Source organism: Calliopsis andreniformis, chromosome 10 (genome assembly GCF_051401765.1).
Source record: "Calliopsis andreniformis isolate RMS-2024a chromosome 10, iyCalAndr_principal, whole genome shotgun sequence".
NCBI lineage: Eukaryota > Metazoa > Arthropoda > Insecta > Hymenoptera > Andrenidae > Calliopsis > Calliopsis andreniformis.
The window spans coordinates 12194979-12214864 of record NC_135071.1 but is presented as its reverse complement, the minus strand read 5'-3'; the positions used below and the strand labels follow the sequence as shown (position 1 = coordinate 12214864).

At 38.2% G+C, this 19886-nt stretch overlaps 1 protein-coding gene across 2 annotated transcripts in view; it reads right to left on the bottom strand.

Annotated features, from left to right (window-relative positions):
• The window catches only part of Atg17 (autophagy-related 17), a 60738-nt gene extending 43262 nt beyond the window's left edge, over positions 1-17476 (bottom strand). The window contains exons 1-2 of one of the 2 annotated variants that reach the window (XM_076388110.1): positions 17076-17476; positions 3472-3680 (exon numbers count right to left, since the gene is read on the bottom strand). In XM_076388110.1, coding sequence (XP_076244225.1) covers positions 3472-3680; positions 17076-17143 — 277 coding nt within the window. In that variant the 5' untranslated portion in view covers positions 17144-17476. The remainder of the gene's footprint in view (positions 1-3471; positions 3681-17075) is intronic. The other variant, XM_076388111.1, reaches the window with a different exon arrangement.
• Between the last annotated feature and the right edge of the window lie 2410 nt (positions 17477-19886).

Sequence of the window (19886 nt, the reverse complement as noted above, 5' to 3'; positions counted from 1 at the left end):
CATTAGGGAAGCGGAAGAGCGCAACGTCCAGAAGATGATCCAGAAGAAAAACATCGGTGACCCGATTCCGCGGACGCCACTCGTCTAGACGCTTCGCCGTGGTAAATATCGTTTGATTTGCGGTCGATTCAACGGTTGCTCTAGAAACACGAGCAATACCGGTAATACTAAATCGAGCCATTTTGATCGACTTGAACGAAAAAAATCGGTGAAGTGACAGGACGGAGAAAACGGAATAGAAACTGACGAAACATTGCTTTTACACCATCAGATTATAGAAATTTAAATATTTAAATATCCATATTTTTAAATTTTCAAATTTTTAGATTTTCAAATTTTCAAATTTTTAGATTTTCAAATTTTCAAATTTTCAAATTTTCAAATTTTTAGACTTTAAAAAATTGTCTATTTTTAAAATTGTTAAATGCTTTCTGTTTATGCTTTTTCATGACAAAGGAATTCACTACAACTGTCAATACGAGCATAAATAAATAAATTTTTGCGCAATACAGGAAACAGTCTTCACCGAGCGAATTATAAATAATAAATTGCTATCACATTGATTATTTAAATTTTTTTCCCCACTTGTAGTTTAACAAATAAAACTCTCCTATTCCTATTAGGACCAGGCCGATCACTGCACTAGTCATATCATTAACCTGTTAACTGAATCATTTGACTAACAACGCCACCATTGTTTCAACGATTATATATTTACAAACAATAGAATTATTTCAACATCGAGCTGTTATTGTCGGCAAATTATATTATAAATTCATAAGAAAATTATTACCATTGTATGCGATTGACACAAATTTTCATTGCAGTCGGTTAACAGGTTGAAGTCCAACAAAATAGCAAACAGGAAAGAAAAGAGTTTGTAAGAAATTCAATTTGTTCTCTATTATGAAGGACATATCTAAGGCACCATCGCAATGTTTAAGAATCCTAGCTGTTTAAGAAATGCTTTCAAGATATTGATAATTTTAATAGAAAGAGCATAAGAAGAAGTCATATTTAAGAAAGTAGTTTTGAACCCTTGAACAAGCCTTGGAAAATGATATTTATGTAAGTTTCATGTTACTTTACCGTTCTATTCTTAAACATAACTCCCTTTTACGTACTTTCACCTAATAACAGTGGTATCACAAGATTCTTCCTAAAAAATCAGTACTTTTAAAAATTGCAGTGACTACAATTATACCACAAAGTATGTATAATATTCTTACGCAATTCTCATCTGAAATATTATATAACTTTTATATTTCGACATCCTTCCTAAAGAACCAGTACCCTCAAAAACTGTAGTGATCACAATTATACTCCACGTAGTACGTACTATTCGAGGTTTCAACTGGTTTAATCAAGAAGACAAATCAGAGATGTCCTAAAATGATTCTTCATTCGACCCTAGGACAGTTAACTTTATTGCTACGTTTACATTGGACAACTTTTAGTCGGACAACCTAGCTGATCAACTTATAGTCAATCAAAATTGTCGTTTCAACTTGAGTAGAATTGGATTTACACGGACAACTTTAATCAATTTCAGGTTGAACAACTCGGTTGTCCAACCAAAAGAAGGTTAATGTAAACATAGCATATTTGAAAGAGAGATTCTAATAACACGATGCAACCGTTAGGCGATGACGAAAAATAGCCGAACGACTGGCTGACATTTCCCATTGTGCCAGTTTACGGTACCACGAGCCTCGTGGTCCATAAAGGCAACCTTCGAGGTCCCCCTGTCTCTCGTGTCGGCATTTTCGCGCTGATAGCATCTGCCTCCTTTTTACCCCGCGTTACACGACTGCCAGTTGATAAGGATCGTTATTAGCGGCGTCCTTCCGGCACGATTCTCGGTTAACGAAGCCGAGCCAGTGTCACCGAGATCGGTTCCTCTCTCTACGTCTTCCCAAGGGGATATTCCCTTGGTCACGCACGCGATAGCCAGTTCCTAGGATGCAAATCGCTCGAGAGGAGCTCAACGAAGCGAAACGGTAGCAATTACGGTAACACGATTGCTAACTGAACTCGAGTTTCAAGTTGACGGACGCATCATCGGTTTGTTTTCTAGCTTTCGGATTGGAACTGGTTGCTAATAAGGAACTTTGACAAACCACCTAAATGAGATTAGCGCAAGTACTGGCGACTTTGTTTGAACCAGATCGTTACTCGAGTAGAACGCGATGGTTCTAATGGGAGCTCGTGTAGGAGCAATTTTGCAGGTGTGGGAACTAAAAGGCTGCGTTCTTTCTTAATCCCAAAGGAAGACGAGTGTTCACGTTGGCGTTTGTGTACAGGGTGTCTGTCAAGTCTTGATTTATTGCAGTGACAATTATTGATAGAACACAAGTTATGTTATGAAAGAAAATTAAATTCTTTGAGAGTTTGTGGACATTTCTGACACACTTTAACATTCTAGGGTTTAAGTAATGAACTTACTTAGGAAAAGTAAATACAAAAATTTCAATCATCTCAAAGCTATCTTTCTTTTCTAATGTATCTTTTCAGATCCTAAAGATCATGTACTCTAGTTTTGTATACCCTAGACATCACAAATCTTTTAAAAATGTTATTAACTACTACTAAATTACTACGTTAATAAAACATGTTTTGAAGCTATCAATGATTCTCACCAGAATAAACCAAAAGTTTAGAGACATTCTGTATTTAATTGCTCCTAAATCGAACTTGGACCCAAAACTTGGAGGACTAAACTATTCAATAGACTGTTCGATGCAGCAATATTTTATAATTAGTCATAGCAATTTCTATGTGACTACTCTGTACTTAATAATGTACATCACTCGTCAGCAAAGATTTCGTCTCAGAATGCTTATATACTAGAAAGTACGCAAAACTGTTCTCATAGGATACAAAGAACGTCTTACTCAGTCTACCAAGAACGTGCACCTTAATTGCCGATTCAGCTCCGCGATTCATCCTGCTTTCTTTCAAGAGTGCACACTGCGTCGCAACTCTGTAGGGGCGATTTAAACGCTACAAAGGAATTTCGATACTCCGAAAATTCTGATTTTTCTCAAACTTTGTAGATTTGCAGGGGACCTCAAAAGAAGCAGCACTCACCTTTTTTTTACTACATCTTGTTTCCTCAAGGTGAAAATGTCCCTTAAAGGTCAATACGCGTTTCTCTATTTTTCTATACACCTTAAAAACTATGGCAAATACAACAAAACTGATTAAAATAAAAACTTAATAGTTTCTTCTACTCAATGAAATTTTTCAAAATTTCTAATTTAAATGAAAAAAAATATTCTCCTCTCCCCTCTTCACTATTAGTTTCAAACAACTTCATTGCATAGTCTTATAAAATCCAAAAGCCATTAAACTTTTATGCTGACCATTATTTTCCCTTTCTGAGCCTTATTGGCGGACAGGAGGAAAAGGCAGCGGAGCGCGCAGTGGATGGTTTAAGAAAATTCACAGGTGAAGAAGGTCGTTACTCACCGGAACCATAATCTATGCTCGGCGTGGGCGGTATATGGCTCTCAATGGCGGCCTTGCTGAACAAGTAGATCGGATTCGTGTCGGTTCCAGCCGAGTAGGAGCAAACACGCGCGTTCGGTTCCAGGCTCTCGCCTCCGCTCATCAAGAGCACCTGCTGCGACGCGACTACGCCGCATTCTCGCTCGATCGCTTCCTTCAGCTGGGAGACACTGTCAAAGAAACAAAGCAATTAGCGCGTTTGTATGACGAGGACCTGTCTTTGTTGGACGTGGCGCGTGAAAGAATTAAAAAAAAAAAAAAAAATTGAGTCCAAATTGTAGGTAATTTGATGAGCTTTAGATTTTGGCAATATGAACGAAGTCTTTATTATTGGTACTCAATTATTGTACTGGAAAACTGCTCAAATTATTAATTTTAATAATTTTTAAAATTTTACTTTAATTTAATAACAATCTATATGAAGAATGTTATTGAATATTTGAAGGGATTAGTGGGAAACAGACACGTACCATAGTTAATTACAAGTAAATGTATTGAGATACATAATCAACTATTATGACTATTATTTTTGTTGTTTATTCAAAGTAGATTACAATAAAAGCTTCCAAATAAGAAGATTTCTGGAGTCAAGGGTTAATGATACGTACTTATATTTACCGTCCATCATCTAATTTAATTATCAGTTAAAATAATTACAATTTAATACCAAATGAGAATATTCTGAATGAATTATGAATGAATTATCCTCTGGAGCGTGTCTTCTACGATCTATAAGCTCATTATCAGAAACGATTATGCATTGTATAGAAGGTAAACATTGTATTTCCCTTTCCTCCCGACACTACACTTTTACACTAAGCCTAAAATAAGATTCTCCACTTGGATGAGCCAGCTCAAGCCAGCCTAGTACACAATAAATTCTACAATAAACCGGGGAGCCAGTTATACAGCTTCAGCATCGTATACTGCGATTAAGGTCAAGATTATCTCTCTGCCTAGTAGCAGGGGTCCCTGCTGTTCTCAGAATAGGCAAGGAAAGTAGTAGTAAGTAATTGGGGAAACTTGGAAGACTTCTGCGGAACCGATCGAGAATCTAGCACGTTATCCACCTTCGTCTCGGAAGAACGCTTGGAGGACTGTTCTATAGCTAGGTGTCTGTCACTCTGCGCGACCCGCTTTTCGTTCAGACCTCTCTTAGAGGAGATAGTAATTGCAGGATGGGTACTCTCTCGTAATTCGCGTGGAAAAGAAGGCAGGGCGCTGGAAGAGGACGAAAAACGAAGTGGTCGGTTATCCAAGCCTACTCTCGATCTCGAACACTCTCCAGCTCTCTGTATACCAAGAACGGAATAGAGACACTGACCAGCGCAAGCTGTGACACGCGAAGGATTAATCTTGACCAGGCGGTACGAAATGTTGATGAAAAGGAGAGTGAAACGAGCGTAATTCGAATGGCCCCAGGAGGATAATGTTGCGAGCTTGAAACGCGACAATTATGATACATCAAGGCGATATTCATCGAGGCGACACGTCTATAGAGCGTTTTAAACGGGATGGTTCAGAATTTATAAATAAGTGTTTGAATATGAATACATAATCAGCGCTGAGTATACTGAGGCAGATTCATGTTGAAAATACAGCGAGCAATATTGAAATCACATTATTTGAAATATTATTTTAAGTAACGTATTGTTTGTTCTTGATAATCAATTATGTTATTTTCTTTTCAGAGATGAGTTTGTAAATAATCACTTCGCTGTCTGTTACGTGAACTGGAATTATTTTAATGATTATGTTCATATCTACTTTTGAAATACAAATATTATGAGATACGTAGGTGATTATTAAATAAATTAATGTTTTCCAGATTTACATAATAAATTAAAGCAAAAATCAAAATATGTTAAAAATGTGATTTATGTTGTTTTACCTTGTAGCTACAGATATATAGTTTTCTCTTTATTCAATTCACTAACAAAAACTGAGAAACAATTTTTAGTACGTTCTACGTTGATAGAAATATTCTTTAACAAAAGATACTTTTATTTCACTGATCATTCTTTATTATCTAATTTAATTGCCCCGAGCAGCAATTCATATACTGCAGTATTGTTATCTGTTAAATGTACGTGCACGCACACTCGACATTAATATTGATTTATTTGAAAATGAAGCTTCATACTATCGACACAATTTTCCATACAAATTTATCTTTTTTGGATTGCACCGCCAGTTTTTTTACTTCTTTCATATTTTTACTCATATGTAGATACGTATACGTATAGGTATGTTGTGCCTGATCGTTTACTTAGTTGCATAGGTTGCATAGGTTCTACATTGCCTACAATTCCACGTATAGGGTGTTTTAGAAATACATGTCGATAGTTCAGAAGCTGAATCTACACGCTAAACTAAACAAAAAATATCATATGAATAGACAGGGCGATCAGTTTAACAGTTCAACACTTAGAGGGTTTCTAGTTAAACAGATCACATTATATGTCCACTATACTTTACTGCTCGATTTATTTTGTATTCTGCATCTCTTGTTGCAGTTCGAATACTCAATAAATTTTAAATGGCACCGAAGCTAAAAATCTAATAGATAACGGACACTTCCAAACATTTTCTTTCATCTTCAAAGAATCCAAGAGTAAGGTATCTAGGACATATGTTTATATAACATTTTTTATTTACTTTGATGCGTAGATTCAGCTCCCGAAGTATGAACATGTATTTCTGAAACATCCTATATATCACATTTCTACATTCTCAAATATTTAAATCAACTTGACCTATTCTGCTGCACACAAATTACAAGCAACTCTTCTGAAACGACCTTTAAGGTGTTCCGGATCTTCGCATTTAAAACTGCTAAACAGTAAACATCATAAAGAGCAAAGAACTTGATACGAGTTTATGAATAAAATGTCATGGGTTAAATATCGCGTTGCTCTGATCCACGCGCATGGCTCCTTTTATAATTAATACGCGATGCGGCTCACGTCGTCCCCGTTGCACACAAAGACTTCTCCTTATCCGTTATTTAACCTTGCCAAGGGTGTTGATGACGATTCTCGTACTCGTGCACCGTTTCAATTCCTTTTACGCGCAATTTATGGCCACCATACTCGAGTGAGTCGCGGAGAGTCGACGGAGAGCGTTTTAAGAGGCCTCCAATAAAGTTCACTCCAGCCACGAGCTACTTCTGCCGCGACTGCGATGCAATTTCAAACCAGATAAGATGCACCTTACCTCGCGATCTGCGGGAGACAACTGTTATGTCGAATTCCATAATTCTGATAGGCAGAGATAGAAATGCAGGTCTGTGTTCTTATGAATTTCAAACTTCTAAATACTCTGTAATAATAACATTTTTAAATCATTTTGAAACAGAATAATACCACACTTTCTTACGAAATTCTAGAGTTTTATTTTTAGAAGTTTTATGTACATGTGAATACTAGTTTAGTTAAAAATTTAAATATTAGACATTTTGTATGTTTTAATATTTGAAGGTTTCAAAATTCGAATATTTGAATATTTCAACCGTTTTTAATCTAAGTGTATAAATGTTTGAATATTGAAATAGGTACTAGAGACTCCTAGAAAATAGTGTTACTGATAGTTATACCTGTACAACCGTGAAAATCCGAATTATAACTCAGCTCTGTTCAATTAATGAAACTAGATACATAGAAATCGTAATCACAAATGGAACTGAACTTAAGTAAGCTCTATCAAGAATGAAAGAAAAGGTCATGGACCAGTTCTATTAGAAATGTCCAGCGATTATAGGACTTCAGAACGGAACACCGTCGTTTTGAGAAGACTGAAATCAACGCTTCCTTTAACAAGCACCTAGTCGCCCAGTCATAAATCATGATTACGTCACAACGTTTATTCTTCCGCGCTTTGGCGGTGCACGATAATTACGAGCATGAAAATAAGAGCTACAAAGCTGGGAGGCGCCACAGTGAATCGACACGCATCGTTAATTGCCTCAACGAAGGGGGTCACTGACCGTCACGCGACCACGCGAATCTTGAAGTAGAAAAATTGGTTATAATTCGCAAGACGGTCATGTTTTGCGTGTGTGGGACCATTGGAGCTGTTAATCTTGAAGGCTGACACCAGGGTAACTTAATTCGTGCACAGCATAATGCAACATGTTCATAAACGAGTCTCGATTATCAGTTAATGAATTCAGAAAAATATTAATTTGAGGAAGCTTGGAAACCAAAACGATGGATGAAGAATTCCGAGGCAAAAGAATAAATAAGTTACCAAAATTACTAAAAAGATGGGAAAATAATTCTCTTAGTGAAACAATTTTCTCAATTTCCCTCTTCCTAATCACTTTCAATTTTCAGAGACAGTAATCACATGAGTGGAAGAAAACCTTGAAATAAACATCGATCGCTAGAAACGAATGTCATCAGAAACCAATTTGTAAGTAATTCGGAAATGGAAGATCAGCCCAGCAGATATCAATCATGGAAATAGACGTATCCCATTAACCCAGGTCCTCGAAGACTGCGAATAGACACACGGACAATCGGCGTCGGTGGAGGCTAATTATATGCAGTCAACGTTGAGCAACATTTACATGAAACACTGGATGCAAAGTGGATGGAATAAGGAGGAGCAGTTGAATGACGGCTCGTTGAGAGTCAAATCCTCCGTACTTTCTTTTCATGGGTACACGTGAAGCGGTCGGTTTGCTCGTTTGAGCGTACCTCGAGCGTAACACACTTCACCTCAGAATAATGGCTAGAACGAGCGGGTCCGACATGGATGGTGTAGGTACCGCTGCAAAATCGTTTTCTTCATCGGCGATAGCTGCACGCCTACCAGTTTTATTTCCCTAAATCACGTTAACCTCATTCCTAATCCAACTTTTCCCCTGGTTACCGTTAACGCCGTTGCAGGAAACACGCTGGCGTAATATATCAGGTCGGAACGAAAGTTCAGCTCGTTTGTTTCTCAACGTTAACAGAAACAGGTTCCCGTAAAGGAGCACCGACTGGTCAGCATCACAATTTCCCTATTTACATACAATCTCTGCATCTCGAGTTTCCCGACCCCGATAATCACCACCCCTCTGTGACCAACTCGAAATAGACGTTTCAACGTTACCAAGCAACAGGGAAAGCTAGGCAGGGAGGAAAAGGTTGCAGATAGGATCAGTCTGTGGAACTTCCCACGAATCAGGCTGGCACCGCCTCTTCCGTATCGCAGGCATCGTTGATAATTGTAAACAGCTTTATTGGATCAGCAGCGATGAGAGGAACACGAGAATAGCCTAGTTTCTTATCGAAAAAGGCGAGGTTCGAGCTTTACGACCTGAGCCAACTACTTACTCGAAGTTTAGTGATCATCCTTTGCGCATCACTCGATAAATATGTGCGGTGCGCTCGTAAAAAAGACCGTAATAAAATGCAGAAACGATAGCTGCGTTCGTAACAACCGATCAAACGGACGATCGAACCGACGTGATTACTCCTTTACACTCGAATTGCTGATCGAACTTCGGGTGCAAGTTCTCAGGTCTTTGAGTCGAAGACCCAGTGGAAATACCTTGGAACAATGGGAAACCGTTATAGAGTGATCAATTTTGTCACAAAGGGTGGAGAATGGTGGATTAAACTGGAGGAATATTTAGGTATCGGTGGCAATGAATGCAGAGGACGCTTGATAGCCTCATAGCCTGACCTATTTGTAGTCAACGAGGACTGTATAAACGAAGGAGAAGGCACTGGAATAGTTTTCGGAATTTGTGCCAGTACTCATTTCTAAGAGGATGGTTTTCTAGGGCACAAGATTTTTTTTATGTGTACTCGAGTTACTTTTCTGTGGAGTCTTTTGAATAGTTTTGTACTTCCTATATATTTTAATTTTAGACGTAGTTTTCTTAAAACTTTGTGTTAGGAAGACTCACTTTCACCAAGGGTCATAAATTATGTTGAAGAGCCTCGTCCTTTGGGCAGACTGGAATTTTTCCTGCTCCCCACTCTAAGATCCTGTCCAGGTCAGGATTTTCCTGCCCTTACAGAGTTTTGGGAGACGCTTAGTAACAGCCAAACTGTGTTCGTCTCAGAAATATATAGACAAAGGCCCATTACTGTTCATGACCAGATTTGGCAAATACAATTATACACAATTTTCAGAGTTAGGTTTTACCAATAGTTAAAATAGATATTTATAATGGGAAGATTTTCTTACAGCATATAGATAATTACTACAACTAGCTACTACAAAAGAAGCTCATTTGAGACCTTTGAAATCTCTTACTACCCCACAATAATTAATTCTATTATCTCTTGGAACAAGTACCTTCGCTCAGGACCGTTCAAGAAACCTTGAAAACAAACTAAACCACCAACCACCAGTCGCAAACAGAATATCTCTCACGAACCAGGAAGTTCCACTCTAATTCCATCAAAAGTTAAAAGAGAAACGAGCCAAAGCTCTGCTGTAGAAGTCTCGAAACACTAATTCCAAACTCCGGCATGATCGTGGGAGCCAACCGAATAAAACTATGCACTGGAGGCGAAGGCAACGTGGAGCAATCATTTCGAGCGAAGTTTCGCGAGTGCGGCGCGTGTTGTCGATGCCCGCCGAGAAGTGGATCGAGGTAGAGGCGTTTAAAGCGAAGAGGTTCGAGCGATGCAGAGTTTGCATCACGCATTAAGGACTTGGCCGAGTTTGCACGCGGGTCAGACTCGTGTGCGACACAAGTCGCTGCCCGCCCACGTTCAGCACGATTTCATTACTATTTTCGTTACCACCTGCTCCACCAACAGCCGTGTAACATCGTCTCACGATTGTCCATCGAACGGGAGGAAAAGGCTCTCGAGCACGGCGTTGCCCACGTTTGTCCGCGATAAACGCGGTTTTGCAATTTCTTCACCTTCGAAGGATCCTTGGCACTTCCACGCTGTGTCACCGTTCGCGATACTTGCGGTTGCTAAATGATAGACTGAGCTGACGTGCGACACGAGGGGGGCTATCATTTAAAGACACAATTGCGAAGAAAATTATCTTCAATTGTAGTGCTTAGACGAATTAAAGTTTTTACGTAAATTTATCTATGTTTGCAAAGTGCTCTGAAATTCTTTTTAAATATACATAGGTATGTACAATTGAGTTACAGAAATTTATGATTAGGAGTCTATAATTGCAAGGCTTATTTTATTATCTCAGATGGGATAGTTCAATTGTTCAAACAACAGAAAATCTAAAATGAAGAAAAATTGTTCATAAAGGCGAGTTTAGATTTTTCACTTGCAATGATCATTTGCAGATCATTCATCCACAGTGAGAAGTGTACAGATTGTTTTCCTCTGCATTTCATTCAATGTGAACATTGAAAGTGAACAGTGCAGGAAGTAATTCCTCTACGCTCTACTTTTGATTAAATGAATGAATGGTTCGTCCTTAATGAAGCTGCAGTGATAAATGTAAACCTGATATAAGTTAAACCTAATAAGGTATTACTTAGGTATTAATTAAATATTAACTTAGATATTAAGTATTTTACGATATTCTTCTACAAAAACTAAAGTTATTAATTTCTACACTTACACTTTCACTCGCCGGCATATTCAAGATTAATGTAATTAATGTAATGAATTTAACCACGGGGCTCGTGCATCTGAATACACTAGCTTTCATCTTTCTTTTTCACGGTGGATTAAGGCGAATTTATACTTTCCATTTTGGATGACCATCATGGATGATTCATGCATAGTGAAAAGTGTAAATGTTGTTTTCATCTGCATTTCATCCAAAGTGAAAAGTTTAAACTCGCCTTTATTAAATCGCAATGATCGTTCAGAGTGAAAAACCTAAATTCGCCTTAACTGTTACATAAATGCAGATCACAAATTTTATTATTCTATCTTCCAAGCAAAAAGGAATTAGTCACTTATTATGCTAGTTTAGTCTAATGCAAATACAAAAAGTGAAATTGCACAGTAATAAGGAAACGCGTTAATTTATAAATAAATGGAGAGGGAGTCCCTTGATTCAAAAGCCTTGGCGTCTAACGAACGAGAAGGTGAACTCGTTGCAGCGAGACGGGGAAAGTGACTCGGACAGTTTCCATAAAATTCATGTAAAATTGTTTTAGAACTGATATAATACGCTATGTAACCGCAACCGGAATCAATATCAGCCATAACAATTTTCACTCACAACGCTTATAGCATCAGTTTGGTACTCCATAATTGTTTCAGTTAGAACCTGTCACAGTTATTTTCGGAACCATTCCAACTTCCACGTTGAACTTGCAATTTTTTGGTCTAGCTGTGTTCTAGCTATTCTAGAATTATTTGTATCTAACACACAACAGAATTTTTTAAATTCATGACTATATCTGCGATGACTATCTCCTATCAAAATTTGAATATTTCAATTTTTCTTCATAGAAAATTGCAGTGCATGGCAACTTGAAATTTGTCGTCTGAAATGTAGATTATATCCTGAGATTCTAGTAATGATAACCATCCTTATCAAACCTGTAATATCTCAATTGTTATACCATATTATTATCACGTAAAAGATACACGAATCTACGCAGAAAATTTCAAACTGCTATACATTATAATTTCTTCAAAACAAGATTTTAAAAGTCTTCAAAGGAGACCAGTTCTTCAGGTCAATATTATGTTACTCGACATGGAAAACGCGTTGAGGATGGAATCGCGCGAACCAAGCGAATTGCAGAGGCAAGAACCTCTTGGAGCGACAGTCTATATTTAATCGGCGAAAGAGAGCGTCCAGGAAGCGGAATTTTCTTAACTGTCTAGCGACAGTCATAAAAACCGTGCGTGTGAATGGGCAAAAGAGGATACGAATATATTTGCCAGGTCTATCTCCGACGAAATAAATTTTTCATAATCGTGGGAACCTAGTTGGGTAACTACATTGACGATCGATGGAGCCTAATCTAGAAATACATGAACAATTTTATCGTGCCATGGAAGTAACACCAATGGTTCAGAAAAGAAAAAGAAAATACCTTTTCGTAAGTAGAAATTCTGTACATGATTTGTGTGGCAGAAATAATGCGATGGTACACTGAACTAGAGAAGAACTTTCTTCCATGAAGACCACCGCGCCTAATGCCTCAACAGGGCTAATTAGATCCCTGGGCGATCTACGTGCGCTCGTCCTACATTCGACGCAACACGACGAATAAATCTGTTGAAAATCTACACTACGATAGATACATACATACTGGATAGTTGTCTAAGCCAAAACTGTGGAACAGGTTTTATATTACACGTAGTTCAGGAAATTTTGTCAAGATACAAGAATTGAATTTGTGTGAATATTCTTCTTCTTCGAATAAAAGGGGTTGTGACCTCCCAAAATATTAGCCTTTCTTCTTATGATATCTTGTATATTTTCCATTTGCCTATTTTTGAGGAATTCTGAGAAAGGGATTCCTTTTGGTTTACTTCTGCACCGCTACTGTTTCAGCACTTCCGATAGTAAGAAGAAAGAACGAAAGAGAAATACTGGAGTTGGAGGAAGGTGATTGTAGAGATAGATGGTAAGACAAGGAAGAAGAAAATTTCATTCTCTGTCCCAGAGCGGCTCATAATAAAGGAGGACCTAATGAATATTGCAGAAGATGAGAAAACTGAATGGAGAAATTAAGAAATATGTAAATTTCAGTGATGTATACCTTGTTATAAGAGTACGCTGTAATTAGTAATGAGGAAGAATAAATATCTTGAAAATGAATTAAAATCTATAAACATGTAACATGTAGATATCACACCATCGCCAAAAAACTGCTACTGTAGAATAAAAACTTCTATTTGCACAATTGGTTAATTACTGTCATAAAATATACCTTAACTAATATTTACCCTTTAAAATTACAGACAATATATTACAAAATACTCTGAGTAATTAAATGAAAATTAAACATTTTCTACTCGCGATAATTTTGTTGCAGACGTGCAATATGTAGAATGGAGTTTTCCTAAAGCAATTTTAATTGATGAGAAGATCGAAACTAATTATGCTCCAAAAACACGTACCCACGTATGTATGATACGTAAACATTACTATAACTTTCATTCTCTATCATGTTTTTATGGAGCGTATAAAAAATTTCAGGTTAAGGCTGCCTTCTTGTTTTATTTGTTTCGTTAACTGGTGTTATAAAAAACAAGGACACGACTCTTTAGCGAAATTCGGTTCTTTAAATACGTAGAAAATTTACCTGCGCGTTATAAATGGCATTCTACATATTTTTTCCAAATGTGACTTTTTATGGTACTTTTATAATAATTTAAGGAATATGTAGTAGTCGCTGCAAGCATTTTTCACGAAAAAGATAAGTTTCCTCGAGCAAACCCTCCTGCTCTACCTGATAATCTAACTCAATCTCCGTCTATTCCTTGCGCGCTTATCCATCCAGTATCCCCAACCACGTATGTAAATATTTACAACTCGATAAATAAATCGCGCGTGAAACGTAAATGAACGCAGTATCGTGAACGTAAATACGTTCAGAGGGGATACAAATATTTCTTAAACTATTATTTACTATATAGTATAATAGATTTAAAGTAATTTATGGATTGGCTCACATGTACTTGGAATGTTATTTCATCTTAAAAACTACTGCAATGTACTTTTTTTAGTTATCCAGCTCCATTTATAACTTTTATTTTTATCTCTTTTAGAGTTATTTTCAGTTAACTGTTTCTTCCTTCTGAAGGAAGACACTTTCTGGTATGAAATATGAATAATTCTAGTACTTCATTACACATTTAGAATATATGTAACTTTGTTTGCATTGCAATTTAAAATACTTCAAATGTTATTTTTTTTCATGTATTTTTAAGGAAATTCTACATAATTTGAATAATTTCGAATTTTCATTCCCTGCGTATCTGAAATATTTATAATTCTTTTTACATTGCAAATTGAAAAACTACGCGTAGACATCGGGTTGAAAATTTATCATAACAGGTGTTGTTATCAAACAAAATGTAAATTTACCGAAGTTTGTAAACATTCTATACAAAGTAATAATAAAATATTCATAATCTCAAAAATATATTATGTATTAACAATGTGTATTTTATATTCTCCTGAACTAAAATTCAAAAGGCTACGGTTTCATCAGTTTAGTTTCAAAAATCTAGTAATAGGTGATACTATTTAGAGATATTAAACAATTTCAAAGATTCACTACATATTTAGAATGTATATGATCTTAACAGGTGCAGTCGTACGAATATTGCTCTGAAAGTCTGTTGCAATAATAGTATTATTATCGAATGATATATCAAGTTAACTTCCTTACATTTCCTACAAGAATATTCCATGAACTGACGACGTTTAAAACTTTATCATATTTCTCAAAATGTGTATTGGGTTCAATGTACAAAAACTACGGTTTCGCGAATATCGTCCTGACACTCTGTCGCAACACTACTGTAACTATTTAGCCATAAACGAACAAATCAAATTCTCTTTAAATATCACACAAAATACCTTACCATATTATCAATTCTCAATAATAATGAAGTACACATGTCAAACACGTATGTATGTGCCTACACAACTTTGAAGACTACGGTCACACGAATATCGTTTCCAATTTTCGTACTAAAACAATACTCTCGACAAAAATACAAAATATTCGAAAACTATACATATAAATTCTCCAGAAAATAAGTCACTTTTGTAATCCACATGCGATATAACCATTTTAGAACCGTATTTACATATCTACATTCCCAGTCTATGAAACATCTACTTTTCAGATCTACATTTTACTCTTCTGACCTCGACAGAACTCCTTTTCGCAGGATATCTATTTAATATTCACTAATACTTGCAGTGATCAGATTAATTTCTTTCCCCAAAGTATAATCACATTTAAGTCTGAAGTTTACAAAGCTTTATCAACCTAAATTTCTAACGTTGCTTTGTACGCATTATTCTACGCGTTTGCTTATGTATATGTTTTGTCTGAACTATTTCTTTCTTTTTCCTTTTTGTTCTGTATCTCATTCCTTGTTTATCGCAATTATGTTAATTATATTTCATTAGCCTCGTTCTCGAAATTACTACTAATATATATAGTATTCCTTTTGTTGTCGTCATCGGTCATTATGTTTAGGGTACAAATATATTATTGTCACGTTACATATTATAGCAAAATAGGTCTAAAATTAGGGAATAATCTCGGTTCACACTATGGATTTGCTGTAATATGTAACGTGATTTCACGTCACGTGATAGTAATGTATGCGTACCCTTAAAGTAATAAAAGAAAGTAAAGAAAAGCTACCCTCGCTTTCCATTATCTGCTTCTTTACATAATTGCGATCGAACCTCACTTACAGGTAAGTTCGTTTGATCGTTCACAATTTCTTATTATCGTTTCTAATGTGCTTGTTGTCATCCTTACTTACATGAGTCCTGTACTATTAATAAACTTACCCGTAAATAAATAAATAAATTCTACCTCTATTCTTCCTCTCTCTTCGTTCATTCGAGGCTAATTTCAACACAACACTGCCTCCATCCGCCTCCACTCAACTCACTCCTAACTAGGGTAAATGTACCTAATGCTGGACATTAGCTATATCTTTAACAAATGAAACGCAATAAAGTAGCCAAACTACAAAAATAAAGAGGAGTTTCCTGTATCAGCTTTGCAGCTTGATCAATTTATTGTGTTTCATTTTGTTAAAAATATAGCTAAGGGCCAGTATTAGGTACACTTATCCTAGTGATTAGAGTTCGAATCTCAGCTTCGAAGCTATTTGAAGTTTTTCAAAACTATGAAGATTCAAATCACTTCGAATACGATTCGGAGCCTAAGACTCTCGAAAGTCTTGGAAGACAATTAAAACTTTTCAAACTCTCTGTAATATTTTATCTTAATAGTACTGCCACGGTCGACTCTGGTATTAGCCATGGTGAACAAAAACCAGCAACCCTACGAGAGTCCGATTTTTCACTGGACAGATAGAGATACACAATGCTGCGTACTCTTTCTATCAAGTGCAAACTCACTGTCGCTGTGTTGCTGTCTTTCGTTGACCATAGCTAGTACTAGAGTCAGCTGTGGTACAGTTTGAACAAAGACACATACTGAAATTGCTTCCAAGATTTTGAATTGTTACCCATTTCTCAAGACCTATTGAATCTCCCAAAACTTCTACAACTCTCAAGCTTCCAAGAGCTCTAAGCTTCGAACCTGTTCGAGCTAATTCAAATTCTCATCCCACATACAGATTCAAAGCGACTGGAAACATTTCTGTTCCCATCACTAGTTACAGCTACATTCGTTCGATCCTTCAATTCTTTATACCGTTCCCAATGTGCCCTCTATCCTTTCTTACACGATTCCTGCACGATGAATAGACTCACCCATAAATAAATAAAATAAATAAAATAAATAAAATAAACAAAATAAATAAATTCTACCCCCATTCTTCCTCTCCCTCCATTCGAGGTTAGTTCCAACCCAACACCCCCTCCAACCCTCCCCGCCCAACTCACTCCTAACCCCATTACCATCTCAGCTTACAAACAAACCCAAGGGAACCGAAACTCACGTCTGCAGCGCCAGCTTGATGTCAAAGGTGATGGTGGTGCCCGTGTCCACGTGGAATATGTACAGCATCTTCGTGCCGGTCAGTCTCCTTCCAGTCCTCCAGTCGCGAAACAACGGCCAGCCCGACCGAGGGCCACCACTGGCATCCGGTGGATGTTATCCAGAGCCCTCGACGCCCGACGAAGAAGACCTCCGTCGCCTCGGCTCGACCCCAGTAGTCAGCTCGATCGGGGCCGTACCCCACGTTTCCCACCGCTCGCGAGTACGGCCCCCACGGGTTTACGTCGCATCGATCACGGCCACGAATCCGTTCGTCGTCGTCGATTCACTGGCCTCGAGGACTCAGCCCTTCCGAAACTCTGCCCGAAAATCGCGTGATCGCGCGCGAACCGACAGGGCGCACCAGCGCGTCACAACAGAGGGATAAAGCTCGTCAGATATACCCGCGACACTTGGGCACGTTCACGTACTACGTATACGCGAGCCAGGGAAGGCGAGGTGCCCTCGAAAAAATCGAAGCCGAAGGCTGACGCAAAGAACAAGCGTACACCAGAAAGTGGAGCGATCACGAGCTCATCGGTGATCACTCTAATCGCTGGCTCTGTTGCGTTACAATGCACAGGAACCGAGGTCCCCTGGAAAGCGCGATCGTTGCGCAGAGGTCGGCAACGAAGTGTTTTCCGATGGCGAGCGGGAGCGTAGTGGCTCTCGAGAGCGAGTCTCGGTGCTCGATGGATCGTGGAAGCGTATCACGGAGCAACGATTCTTGACAACGTCGTTCGGCTGTCTGTCATGGGGAGCAGATTCTCGTGCAGCAGCGTCGTCGTCGAACGGAGCCCTCTCGTTGAGTCGAGCCGTTTCAGCGCTGTGCTCGGGGTACGCGAACGAGTTACAGCGATGGTGGAGCCGACGCGACGAACGAGCTAGTCCCGGATCAGCTGCTCGTCAAAACAAAGCACTGGCGCGTACGCGAGGCCAGCGATCCTTTCTCCGTTCTCGCTGGTGCGCTCGATTTTCCTCGGGCACGACTCACTGCGCGGGTCGTGTTCCGTTTCTGGATGGGATTCCAAGGGGACGGTTGTGACCACCGTCGTTTTATATCCCGAGCCGTGTGTACGCCGAGAGTGACGTACCGACCACAACAAACAACGCTGCGCCACACGCACGGGAACCTATGCGCGGATGGCCGAGCCACGGGAACAAAGAAACTCCACTTTCGTTACGGGTTTTCCTCGCAGGTGTCTCCGTCGTCGAGGGTTTCGGGCACACGGGAGACGAACACTCGCGTGGAATCGCGTCGCTGCCGAATTATTCACCGCGAATGCGCCGAGCGCTTGCCCGTCAACGTCCACTTTTTGCGAAGCTCTTGCACCGTGCCAGAGACGTGAAGAGGTAGGGGGGCAACTAGCTTGGCGCAGTCCCGTTCGACATTTTGCTCTGACGCATCGCGTCGCCAGCTGTTTACTGCCGAGTGCTCGCCTGGTCGGGCACGGAGAACAGAACGTCTGCTCGCTGCGCGCTCTGCTCGCCGAGATAGTCCACTCGCCACTCAGCTGTTCGACCGTCGATCGCCGCGCCATCTGCTCCCTGGGAAGATGGCGTGGCGTGACGAGCTGTGACGAGGCGTGCGGCAGTTCAAACTGGCTGGTACGAAAATCTTCGTTTTTTCAGCTGGAAGGCTGTGTTTCAAGTTGATTTCATATTATTTTGGTAGTTTAGGTCGCCTGCAATCGTTTTTGAAGAAGTTTGAGAGGAATGTTGGTTGCTGGAGTGTATGTGATGTGAAGAACTTTCGGATGCTTTTGGTCGATGGAAGTAGCGTCGTTTGAAGGGTTTGTTGGAAGAGAGGAAAATGAGAGAAAATGAGAGGGCGAAATTAGAGTGATTGAAAACATCATTATGTGAGTGGATTTTGAGTATCTTTATATTCTAGAGAAAAGGTATTTAATAGTATGGACGATTATGAAGTTGTTTGTGTATTTAAAATATGTATGTGTTTTGTGGATGGTAATTTTGTGGACTACGGTCTCACGAAAATTGCTTTAAGAGATTGATATGGTATTAGTGGTATTATTGCATAAAACGCGACATAATTTAATTTTCTATACGCTCTAAAGAAAATAGACTACGATGTGAACAGTTTAGTAGCTTCATTTAATGATTACAATGTTCGTAGTTCATTTTGCTTGACAATTTAGAATACTATACTCTCACGAATTTTGTTTCGAGAATTTCTTATAAAAGTAGTATTATTATTAAATAATATGTGAGGTAATTGAAATTTTTATTCGTTTTACATCAAATATTCAACGTTTAATTAATAACAGTAATTAATTATATTTTTATATTTAATTATATAATAGTGAAGTAATTAACAATTTCAATAATATTACATACTTTTAACGCACAAATGCATTCTTATAGTTGTTCCAATTTACAAATGTGTCATTACCAAATAAGAGGTAGAATAATTCAGTTGCTTATACATGACAGAAAATATACAGTTACTAGTAGTTTCGATAAGGTAGTTAACCCAGTAGTCGATCACTTAGTATGTAGATGTGACGATTTTTATAATGAAAAAATACGTTTAAACTAGAAAAAAAGGAAGAACTTTTTTTAGTAATCAATTTACATCGTTTAAATCAATGAAGAAGAATTTAATATTAACTCATTCGCAACTGTAATTCTACATTTTATTACTTATTTGACCTATCAGTATGTCATCGGTTGCGAATGGCTTAAAGTACTTATTATTTGTTGTATGATATTATAGGACATCCAAACTTATTGTGTGATCAATTTGAGAAAG